Raw genomic sequence first — 12,940 nt, 5'->3', positions numbered from 1 at the left:
AATTTTTACTTATCCGGCTTAGCCGTTCAGTGATGGTAGTAATTTCGGCCTTATTCGCTATTAATGCAAATGTGTCATCTGCCTACCTCAGGTTGCTGATTTTTCCTGCTTCCTTTAGAATATATGCTGTATAATTATGATGACAGAATGAAGTCTTGTCAAATTCCTTTTTTGTTTTAAACGCATCTGAATATATTTCGTGTAATTTAACTTTGGCTGAGTTTTTATCATACAGATTTTTAATAGGTTAACTAGGTGATAGGCACTTTCATATTTTCCATTATAATACTCCAGAGGGCATTCCATTTTAGTGAATCCAAAGCATTTATGTAATCTACAAAACGGAGCAGCATTGGTATATTGTGTTCCCGCTTTTTCTATTGTCTATCTGGTGTTCAATATCTGCTCATGCATTATTTTTCCTGGTATGAATCCGAATTGTTCTTCAGCTGTCTCTGGAAGTAGAAAGATCTTTCTACTGTTCATTATTTGTATGTAGCAGAATTTTGCTGGTATGATGAGTAAGGACAATGGTTCTGTAATTGCTGCATATCCTTTTTTAGTGATAATTTTTTATGGGCGATACTGTGATCCATATCATGTTACAGCTTTCCACTATTACATCTATGCTAATCTCGCCCATTGCTTTTAGAGTTTCCGCTGGTGTTTCATCTATCTCTTGGATTTTTTTTGTTTCAGGAATGATAACTCCAAAGAAATTCGCATGTACATGGACATCGCACACATCTTATGGAAAATATAATGTCACTCAAATTCAATAAAATTTATACGAATAGATTCATTTTAAATTAACGGTCAAATCTTATCATTGCGCCAACTCTTAATTATGATTAATTACGGCGCAAATTGCAATTAAAGTTTATCGAAATGACATTTTTTGAGTCAGTAAAAGTGTCAGTTACCATCATTATTGCTCTGGGTGCTATTCAAAAGAGCTTAAACCCCCGCTGGGCCTAAGCGAATTAGTGAAACTAATCCTCTGATTTATGGAGTACCGACAATTTGGGTGTTTTAAAATATTTTTCTCTCTCTAACTTATGTACGTATCCATTTGATTTCAGATTTATTTATATCAATTTCTGCTCTTATTATTGAAAATATAGAGTCGGCGCAATGATAAGATTTGACCGTTGATTTAAAACGAATCTATTCGTGTAAATTTTATTGAATTTGAGTGACATTATATTTTCCATAATATGTGTGCGATGTCGTTTTAACAAACTAAGGAAGGTGTGCTTTGTATAAGGGATCTATTATAATGTAATGTACAAGGTGTCACATTTTCTCGAGACTACTATATTTGGAATGAAGGTGTGGACCCTGAAGGTGGCGACAATTAAGAAACTGGAAACATTGAAAGTTTATGTTAATGTTAATGTTAACAGCTTAACGGTGTCTAGTCGGACAAACTTTGATGAATGGAAACACTGGAACAGGGGAAGTTTTAATTGCGGAACATTATTTTAATTGTGGAACGTGTCATCCTGACAAGTTTATGATTGTGTAAACTAGCAGGTTGTTTTTAAGTTTATGCAATAGCAAACTTTATATAATATATGAAAAAATGTTTGTCCGACAAATATGTTGGGCATTTTAATAAGTCCGACACATAGAACATGTCAAATGACAGGAATTATATTGGTGGTAAATAGCAGTCTGGTTTTTGCATGAGAGTTTAATGACAGGGTAACAAATCAATTGGAAGTTCTGTCCGACAAAATACATGGGACGTTTTCGTAGTCTGACGTTCGAAACCTGTAACCTGTTCCACAATTAAAACTTCCCCTGTTCCAGTGTTCCCTTATATCAAAGTTTGTCCGACTAGGCACCGTTAAGCTATTACCAAATTTTCAGCTTGCTATTAATAAACTTTTTTTTGGTACGCGGGATTTAGGCCTATTAATTTTATCCCAAATAAAGATTGTTTCAACATTTTCCGTAAAAAAATAAATGTTTTCTTTTTGTGTTGTGTTAATGTATTACTTTGTAATTACGTTTTTTAAACAAAATGAATTAACAATATTGTCGAAGTACGAGTTGTGTTAATGTATTACTTTGTAATGACGTTTTTTAAACAAAATAAATTAACAATATTGTAGAAGTATTTTTTACAAAAATAGGGGTCAAAGAGCAATGTTGCTTTTAAGCTACACAGAAAATAGTTTATTTGGCAACTTGGCAACGTTGCTTAAGTACACATAAACACAAACGTAAGTAATTTTCAAATGTTGTCAACAAGTTTTTAAACCGTTGCCAGATGCAAGATTATTATATCATTTTTTCTGGGAACATTTTATTTTATGTTTTTAATTTGTAATCCTCTAGTGAGTCTTGTTAATATCTTATCTTTTACCTGATCTTTATTTAAAACTAGTTCTTTGAAGGATTTTTGGAGGTATCCGAATTGCGGCCAAAATTTTGAGGGATTTTCAGGTAATATCGCTAATGTGTTTTGTATGGTCAATTGCGTTCCGTTTCTAACAATAAAATTTAATCCTACACTGTATTACCTGGGTTTACCTAATTAGTTTCTTAGTAAAAAAAAAAGAGAAAGTGGAGGTTAACTTGATAGGGTGGAATTTTTAAAATTGCAGTTTATTTCCAAACAGTAAAGAGTGAACTTAGACAATCGCACCGCGCAATGGATTTTGAAATGATGTTAAGTGAACGGGGAAAACCACTTACAGTTTTTCAAAAATTCAAATTTAGAAAGTTTTGTGAATTAAAAAAGTTTGGTGAAACTATGTGGTATTGTACAAATAAAAAGTGTAAAGCAAAACTATATACATTAAATAATGTGTTTTCAAAAGTTAGTGGTGAACACAATCATGAGCTTGTTGAAGAAGTATTAATTCGCCAGAAAGTTAACAATTCTCTTAAAAGAAAAGCAACAGAAGATATTGCGGAACGACCTGCGAAGTTGTTACACAAGGAAATCGAAAAGCAAAGCAAAGTACTTACCTCTCTGTCAACAAAAGATGTCCAATACATAAAAAGAACATTAATCGCACGCGATTGAAAACGGTTCCAAAATTGCAAAAATTAGCCAAGGATGTTCAAGAATTTTTGAAACAAATTGAAATATTTAATAACTGGCTCCTAAATATTCTCATTATTTTTTAAAGATGTATTTTTTTTATAAAATTTGACCTGTTTCAAACTTTTTCTTGAATGCCATTACTTTCTGAAATAAAGAATTTACTCTATAATCTTGTTACAGGTGGCGTAAAGTACAAAATGTGGGGTTGAGTTCTGAGTATAAGAACGAGAACTCAGAAATAGGTAAATGGATGAAGCATATTTTTGGCCTAATGTCTTCCTCCGAGCCAAGTTGGAGATTGTTTTGTGGAAGATTTTATGCCTGAAAAACCAGATGATCATCGAGTTGACGCATTTGCAAACTATCTAGTTGAAACGTATATCGAAGAGGACTCCACATTTTCTCCACAAATTTGGGCAAAGAATAGCCCATCTATATATAGAACAACTAATTCTTGTGAGGGATTTCATTCAAAATTTAAAAATTATTGTTTGTCTCCACATCCTAATATTTTTTTGTTTGTTGAAACATTAAAGCGCATTCAAACCGATTCTTATATAAAAATAAATTCTGTTAAACAAAATATTTCTAGAAATGTAGATAAAGCTACTACCTCCAGCAAATATATTTTTCTCCAAGAGAAAATTAACCAGTATAACAGGGGTGAAATTTCAAGATACAATTTCGTTAAATGTGTTAGTTATAAATTCGGTGCTTTTTAATATAATATATTATATAAAAATAAACTGTTAGTTGATATTACGTTTATTATACTTCCCTGCTTATCTAATATTTATTAAGCTATCCTCTGTCCGCAATTGGGTTGGCTAAATGAAACTAGACGTTATCGGTGGCCAGGTAAGCAAAATATTTAGGACGCAATTCGACAAGGCCCAAGAAACGGAACGCAGTTCGGACTAGACGGGATTTTTCTGTATTTTCGTATTTCGAAATTTTCTGTATCGTCATTTCCACGGCGTTATCGAAATGCCTCCCACTTTTTCAGGTAAATATTTTCATACATGAAATGCCTCCCAGGTACAATCGAAATGCCTCCGTTTCGTTAATCATTTAGGCTGATATTTTGTCTATTCAATATCTGTATAATGAGACAAGGTTGCCAAATCATAATTTAAATAGGTACTATCTATCTATTTTGATTTATAAAAAATGGACATTATATTCGTCTTGTCTTCTGTTTACTTCAAGATAAAAAGTCATCTTCATAATATATTATCTAGCTTTTAAATATATCATAGAAGAATGTTTTAAAATTAATTGACCTGTATCCCCTAACCCTAAAGTAATACCTTCAGACTTTGAAATTTCCATTCATAATAGTATCCGTATGGCATTTCCTGAAGAAGATCTTCATGGATGTCGTTTTAATTTGGGTCAGGCATGGTATAGAAAGGTTAAAGCTCTGGGATTAATTTTTTTATTTATATTTTTTGTCTTTCATTCTTACATCCTGAAGATGTCACATCATAGATGTGAGCGATTTTTTTGCTATAGATTTGGCAGAAATTAAACCAGTCGATGAAAGAGTCAGCCAGTTTTGTTCTTATCTTGTTGATTAATGTTGTTGATAATCACATATCTGAAAATTCGACATTTCCTCCACATCTTTGGGCTGAGCACTCTTCATCCTTACAAAGAACCACAAACCCATGCGAAAGTTTTCATTCCAAGTATAATTCTTCTTTCTACTGCCCTCATCGTAACATTAATAATTTTATTGATATAAATTTACAATTTCAAATAAATACCTACATAAAAATGAATTCTGTTTCGACGCGAAAAAAAATGCGGAAAGTACAGCAAAAATAAATTTTCTAAATGAAAAAATTTTAGAATTAAGAGAATGTAAAATAAATTGTTTAGAATTTGTCAAAGTAGTAGTAAATTTAGGAAAAATATTTTGTAACTTTATATTTCTATACACATTTTGTAATATTTTCCAAATAAGTTTTTTGTGATGTTATTTTTAATAAATCTATAAATACTTTTTATGTTTTTGTATTTTTTGTCAAATTATTAATAACAAAAAATAATGGTTATTATATTATAATAGTTATAAAACTAATTATATATGTATAAGTTAGTTGAAATTTATAAATACTGCCTAATGTCAATAATTTTTAATACATAAAGGTTGAAAATAAATAAATTAAATAACAAAATAGCAATTTTACCAAAAATGTACAAAGGGACGAAGATGTGGCAACGTCTCACCTTCACATAAAGATTAGAAGCATGTAATTTACTTGGGAGGCAATTCGTATGTGACCATTTTAGCGACAGGTAAGAAACCCTTCTTCGGGAGGCATTTCATATACGTCCCATTTCCAAACCTTATTGTTTACTATTAGCTTTAAAACCAAACATCAATAGATAGACCTTTTTGTTTTTGTTCTTGGATGTTTATTCTTATGTTACCCTACTGTATTCTATAGCTTTTCCTTAAATCAACGTTAAGGGGATAGGCGCAAAATCTTGGTCCAATGTTATTTAAATGCATTATTTTTTTCGAATCCTGAGAAAACTAATAAGTATTTTGAAAAATTTAAACGGAGAATGAAAGATTACATTATTACTGAGGGCGAAATTCGCTGAAAACTTGTATAATGTTTATTAAGTAAGTTACAGGGGTTACAAACAAATTTAGTGTGATTTTTAATTTCAAATATTTCATTCAAAAGAAACTTTCTGTTTATTCTAAGGCCGTCGGTAATAATGTAATCTTTCATTATGCGTTTTAATTTTTCAAAATATTTATTAGTTTTCTCAGGATTCGAAAAAAATGAATGCATTTAAATAGCATTGGACCAATATTTTCCGTCTACTCCCTTAATAAGAAATACATTTTCTTGGATATTCTGCAATTTCCTTTTATTCATTATGACTTTCTGTTTTTCACTTAGTTGGTAAATTCGATTTAAATTTTAATCTTCTTCTTCAAGTACCATCTCCGCGACAGAAGTCGGCAATCATCATAGCTATTCGGACTTTAGAGACGGCTGCTCTGAAAAGTTCAATTGATGTACATCCGTACTATTGTCTCAGGTTGCGCAGCCGAGGTATTCTGCGTCTCCCTATGCTTCTTTTTCCTTGAATCCTTCCCTGAGTCGTTCTCTGTAAGACTCTAAGAAAGAACTAATCAATTATGAATAAATTATAATAATCATTGGGGACATGAACGCCCAGGTAGGAAAAGAGGTATATGTTACCAAGATTATATTGTTAAACATGTGACTAATGACAATGGGTTAATACTTATTAGTATGGCAGCTGCCAAAGACATAATTGTAGGAAGCACATGTTTTAATCATAAGAATATCCCAAGGGAAACCCCCTCGGTAGTAGAACTGAAAATATTGATAAAGAAACTATAAAAACACAAATCCCCGGCAAATAGTTTGTAAAATTTAGTTTGACGAGCAAATTGTCTGAGAAATGGAGCTAAGACTTAATATGTCCATTACACAAAAAGTAGAACCAACTATACTAAATTTAAATTCAAGATGCAGTCTTCTTCTTCAGATGCATATCCACTAATGGATGTTAGCGATCACATTTTCCATTAACTCCCTGTTTTTTGCAATGTGTATCCAGGGCCTATTTTACCATTAGGCCCGTGAGGCACCTGCCTCGGGCCCGCATTTTAATGGGACCCGCAAAGACCACCAAAAAAAAATTATTACTAATAAAATTAATTTTCAAAATTCTTTCATTTTCACACGAACAGAAAATGATAAATGATAAGAATAAAAGTTATAATCATTAAACAATGTTTAATGGTTTAAATATAAATTTCTTTTATTGTTAATAAAAATTTAAATTTCTGGTTTAACTATATTTCTATTAAATAATTAATACATTTAAAAAAGTGTTTATCATTATTAAATTATATTTAGGGGCCCGAAAATTTTGTAGTGGCTCGGGCCTGATTTGAAGTAAAATAGGCTCTGTGTGTATCAGATATTATATGTCGTTAATCCCTGTCCATTGCCTTATGTTTCGGAGCCAGGACATTTTCTTGCGTCCTATTCCTCTCTTGCCTTCAATTTTACCCTGGATTATAAGTTGAAGGAACTGGTATTTTTCGTTTCGCATGCTGTGACCCAAATACTTGATGTTTTCGAAAAGTTGACGCTCTTGGTTGATTCTTTTAAGAACATATACATTTGTGACTTTCGCCGTCCATGGCATCTTTAGGATACATGGTAGATGGAGTAGAAACAATCAAACCAAGAGAGGTTAAATGCTAGTAAGAGCACTGCCGAATCATAATTTACAATGTATAAACTTTGGAAAACACGATTTAAGATTTACAATGTATATACTGTTATGATCTGCTTTCTATTACTTTTATATTAATTATTATTTACTTGATCAATTATTTAATTAACGCAAATCATACATAAAAATTAAGAAAGAATCTCAGGGTGCCTTTTTATAATATAAAAAAAAATGTCTAAATTATCTTATGTTATACTTATCTTCTCTCGTGGTTTCAGTATCTTTTAGTTGATCCTTATCGGGATAAAATAGGAAAAGGAAATAAATAGAAAAATCATAAATAAAAACATACAATTACATTTATTATCAAAAACGATGTTCTGTAAATTTATCAATTAAATTCTGTGGGCATAACTGTCCAAAAGAAACTTTTACCATATAAATTAATCTAATTCAAACAAATATTTATCGCTTTGTTCTTGATACCATTAATAAACCCAGCTAAACAAACAAATTTTGTATTCGCAAAATTACTTATACTTCCCATTAAATTTTTGAAATGTTGGAATCTTAAATTCATATGCCTTTACGTAAAAAAATTAACTTCTGATTATAAAAAAAATCTATCACATAGGTTATTAACTGACCTTTTTGATTCACACACAATGATGTCTCCTCTTGACCCAAACAGCTCTTCCTTGTTGATTATGTTAGGCTACCAATCAAAGCCCTCTCCGTTCTCAGCAAACCATCCAGCAGGATACCAGCAACTATTTCTCCAAAACACAAGCCAGGCTTCTTTTGACCAGGACTCGTTCAATAAACTCCAAATATCTCTCCTCTCTTTCTCTCAACAATAATCTCCTGAGACCCAAGTATGTTTTTTACTTGGTGTCACAAATAATTTTAATAACGATAATTCTTGTAACTTACTCTCTTGGACTTTACAGAATCAAAGAGGTATTTCTTCTCGATTTGATTTGTCTCTCGTTCCACTTTTCAGCTACTCTCACTTATCAAACACAACCACTAGTACTTGCTTCTGAACTACTCACGAAAACTTTTGACTGCTCCTCTCAGCTGCCAGTAACACAATAATCCCTCTTTCCAAAACTGTCTGAAAATTCAACCTTCTCTCCTTCCCATTCCAAATTACCAGACCAATCAGAGACATTTCTTCTTCGCCATTCTTTTTTTTTTTCATTCGAAACGCCCACTCATACTTTCAAAAATATTCCTACCATCATAATAAATTACTTTCGGGAAATTCTACAAAATTTACTCGGGTTAAACAAAAAGAGATTAAAATTCCAAACTTTCTTTACCTTAATTTTCTAAGAACTAATAATTACATCTACCTGTGGTTTTACATTTCCCGTAAACAATCTGTTTAAAATAATAATCCTAAATAACTTTCACTTCACTTTTATTTACAAATGTTTTTAATATTCTTCATGGAAAGATTCACTAAGGAGAAACCACCTTGCGTGATAGCTAACTTCTAATAAATATTTACAAATCAATATACAGGGTGTATCAAATTTATGTGCCCGCGTTATATTAAAAAAATTAAATTTTTATTCTATCTTTGATTGCCAAATTGATACACAATAATACATTGTAAACTATGATTCGGGAGTGCTCCTGCTCCTAGTAGCATTTAACGTGTCTTGGTTTGTTTATTTCTACTGCATCTTGATTTTAAATTTAGTATAGACTAAAAATTTTTATTTTGGAGGAACAGTTTTCATTATATCCCTAAATTATTTCAGTTTATTGTTATCATCTTTTCATGTACATGATCTTTTTGGCTTATTAAAAAACTTAGTATATATCATATATACCCAAGTTTTGCTGACGACCAAATAGTGATCGCACAAGATGAAGATAACCTCACCTTTACGATGAGAAAACTAGAACAGGAATATACAAAGAATGGAAGGGAAATAAACCTAAAGAAAACTGAATACCTAACAACGGAGAACACAAAAATAAAACAATTGAAAATAGACGAAGGTAATCAAATCAAAGGAACCGACAAGAACAAGTAGTTAGGTTTTCATAATATCAAACAAAGGAACAACTGAAGAAGATATAAAAAATAGTCTATGACAAACAAGAGACTGCATACGAAAACTGAACCCGGAACTGTGGAATGAGAACATCAGTATAAAAATAAACAGAAGAATATAACACCATGACAAGAAGTATCCTGACTTATGGGTGTAAAAACTGGATAATAAACAAGAAAAATAAAATAAAATAAGAGCAACAGTGATGCAATTCTTAAGACGAAGCTGCAGAGTTAAAAGAGATAGAATAAATAACAGGGATTAAACACAGAATGGGAATTAACTCAGATCTAATAAACTACATAGAACAGAAGAGATTAACTTGGTACGGACATGTCAGAAGAGCAGACAAAAAACGTTGGATAAACGGAATAACAAAGTGGAGTCCGAATGGAAGAATGAAGAGAGGCAGACCCGAAGATCTTTCAGAGATGAAGTGGATGAAGTAATGGAAAGAAGAAATCTGCAGGAAGGGGACTGGCAAAACAGAAAGAACTGGAGAGAACGGTTGAGTGAAGAAATATAGTGAAAACTGTGGAAATCTTTAGTATATGTAATTTGAATTATTTTGTTTTAACTCGTTCCCTTTAACCAATGTTCAACGATTATTATTTATCTATATATATTTTTAATATTAAATTTTAATAACCATCACGTACCACCCATGGCAAAGACATCCGAATAGTCCCTTCGGACGAACATCGACATCCCAGGCAGGATAGTCTCTAGGACAAAGACAGGAACAATGGCTTGCGGTAAATCGTTTGACCCGGGGCAAACTGTAAACAAGCCGTTCGTTTTGCTGTCTTCGGTAACTTTCTGTGTTCCCACACTTGTAGGGGGAAATGTGACACTGCACACGTCAACACTATACAGACCCACCTACATCCCGAATTTCCCAATAAAGATAAAATGAATTACCAACTCCAAAAAACACGACACTCATTCTGTTTTATTAAATTAAAAATTTTATAGCAGTGCTTTTCCCGCAATAAAAATATATAGAAAATTTAACAAAAGAAAAAATATGAGCGATCTGAAGGTTAAAAGCTTATAGATTACATATTTACAGTATTGAAACAATTTAATGAATGTATAATAATTAATTCTAAGAACGATATGAAACTCAAATGAAACTAAACATTATAATATTAGGTATTACATAATATGTGGATACTTAAATGTTTATGAAAATATTTACTATTTTCAATAAATAAATTTTTTAATAAATAAATATTGTAATTAATAATTAATTAACACATCTTTGATCATCTATTATTAAAGCTACTATTTTTGCAAAAAAATTATGAAATTAAAATATATTACTTAGACAACCAGGGAAAACATTTAAAAGATGTGTACTACTAGAGTAGTGGTTTTCAATCTTTTTGAGTCATGTACAGCAAAATACTTTTTATTATTTTGGGTACCACCTATCTGAAATACTTATTTAGCTAGGTAATGTAATTAACTATAATAGTGGTGCTGATTTTGCCTGTTTTTGCGTTTTGTGTACCACCGCAAATAATGATATGTACCACCAGTGGTACTAGTACCACATATTGAGAACCGCTGTACTAGAGCATAAAACTGTTTATTTAATGTTTATAATTCTTTTACCGATTACAAGAACGCTTGTGACAGGATATACAAGGACGAGTTTATGGAAATTTCCTAGAATATGTGATGGAAGATCTATATTTGTATTGAGTATTGATACCAGTTTTTTTTATTACAACTGTTCGAAGTGCACTAGAAAAAAATATGCATTTTTTATTAGAGACATATTTAAGACCTTATCATGGTGAAGGAATATGTGGAGTAGCTCTAGGTATCAGACGAGAGCTAGGTTTCATTAACGTTCTTCCATAATACGGGGTTCTGGAGGGGATAACCATCAATTCTATAGTTTTTTGTGGAACAAGAATAGATAAGTAACAAGCAATACAGCAATCTGAGTCAACTGGAAACTATAATTTGGAACCATTTACAAGCTAGATTTTCGCTATGGAGGAGCGTATGGTATGCAGGAGCCCATTTCTGTGGACCTTAACAAGGCATTTGACAGGGTCCAATTAAACGACCTGATCTGCTTATTGAACGCAAGAGAGACACCTCTTCTTCTTCTTAAGGTGACGTGCATTTCTGCGTAGGCGTTCATTGTACATTGTCTTGTCAGGTGAGATGTTAGATAGTCAGGATTAAATTACTCCGTTTTGTCAGCATTTCGAAGCATTTCATAGCTATGAATTATTGTCCTTTGGTGAATATTACGCAGCGATGACATCTTTTTACGTCCTAGACCTCTCTTACCCTTTATCGTTTTTTACATAGGAGACACCTCCTTTTTTATAGGAATAGTCAAAACGATCGAAGATATCTCTCAGTACAACATAATAAAAGTAAAAGTAGAAGAACTAACTGACCCAATGGTAGCTGGCAATGGGATACAACAAGGGTCCCCCTGAGCCGTTATTGTTCACCTGATCAGAGATGAAATTATAAAAAAATAAGAACGAGATAAGGATACAAAGACCCGAATAAATACAAAAATATTCAGAGAAGCATCAGAAAGAACATTCGAGAGGCAAAAGAGAGGTGGCTCTCCGACAGATGCAAAGAAATAGAAGATCTGGATAAAAAGTGTGATAGCTTTAATAATTTACACAAAAAAATCAACTCCGCCTGGGGTGGTGATGCTGCGTGAATCGAGTAGCTCAGAAGTCACCATCACTGCCGGTCCCAAGTCCGGGTAAAGGAGGAGGGTTGAAGAGCAAGGCTAGCAACCTACCCTTCGTAAAAAAAAAACAATGCTCAAAGAACTGGAACAGTAGCCTCGGATACTGGATGGAATAACGATGACGACCTAGCGAGAAAACGGAAAAAACGAATGTGGAAAAAAAACCTGAAGAGAAATATTCTACGACTCGCATGCTGGAACACCACATCGTGGAACGCTAAAGACCAAGAAATTATATTAGAAGTAGAAAAGCACAAAATAGACATATGTACAGTCTCAGAGACAAAGAAAAAGGGTAAAGGTAACACAGTATATAGAAATCATATATTCTTCTACTGCGGAGTAGACAAGAACATCAGAGCACAAGCAGGTGTTGGCATATTAGTAAACAGGAAATTTGAAAATAACATCGAAGAGGTTAATTACACCAACCAGCATATAATGGATATTTCAATGAAGTTAGCTAATGAAAAAATCCATATTGTTAGCATTTATGCACCAGATGTAAACAAACCAAAGAACGAGAGAGACGAATTTTTCGAAAAACTTCAAGAGACCCTAGATAGATTGCCACAAATAGAAAAAATATTCTTGTTGGGAGATTTCAACTCAAGAATAGAAAATACACCCATCCAAGGAATAATGCACAAGTTCAACGAAGCACCAACAAATGATAACGGAGATTCACTAATAGAGATATGTGCACACAACGAGTTGCGTATCAACAATACATACTTTGACCACAAAGAACAACATAAATATACATTCACTAACACAAGGGGCCACAGATCGATGATTTACTATGTGATAACCAACACAAAAGTT

The 12,940-nt window shown here is 32.3% G+C and overlaps 1 protein-coding gene across 1 annotated transcript in view; it reads left to right on the top strand.

Annotated features, from left to right (window-relative positions):
* Window positions 1-3,892: 3,892 nt before the first annotated feature.
* LOC126893121 (anillin-like) overlaps window positions 3,893-12,940 on the top strand; it is a 102,801-nt gene continuing 93,753 nt past the window's right edge. The window contains exon 1 of the mRNA XM_050663067.1: window positions 3,893-3,919. Coding sequence (XP_050519024.1) covers window positions 3,893-3,919 — 27 coding nt within the window. The remainder of the gene's footprint in view (window positions 3,920-12,940) is intronic.

Source organism: Diabrotica virgifera, chromosome 10, assembly GCF_917563875.1.
Source record: "Diabrotica virgifera virgifera chromosome 10, PGI_DIABVI_V3a".
NCBI classification, from domain to species: Eukaryota; Metazoa; Arthropoda; class Insecta; order Coleoptera; family Chrysomelidae; genus Diabrotica; species Diabrotica virgifera.
Note: the sequence above shows the minus strand (reverse complement) of the source record. Positions and strands in the feature narration are given on the sequence as shown.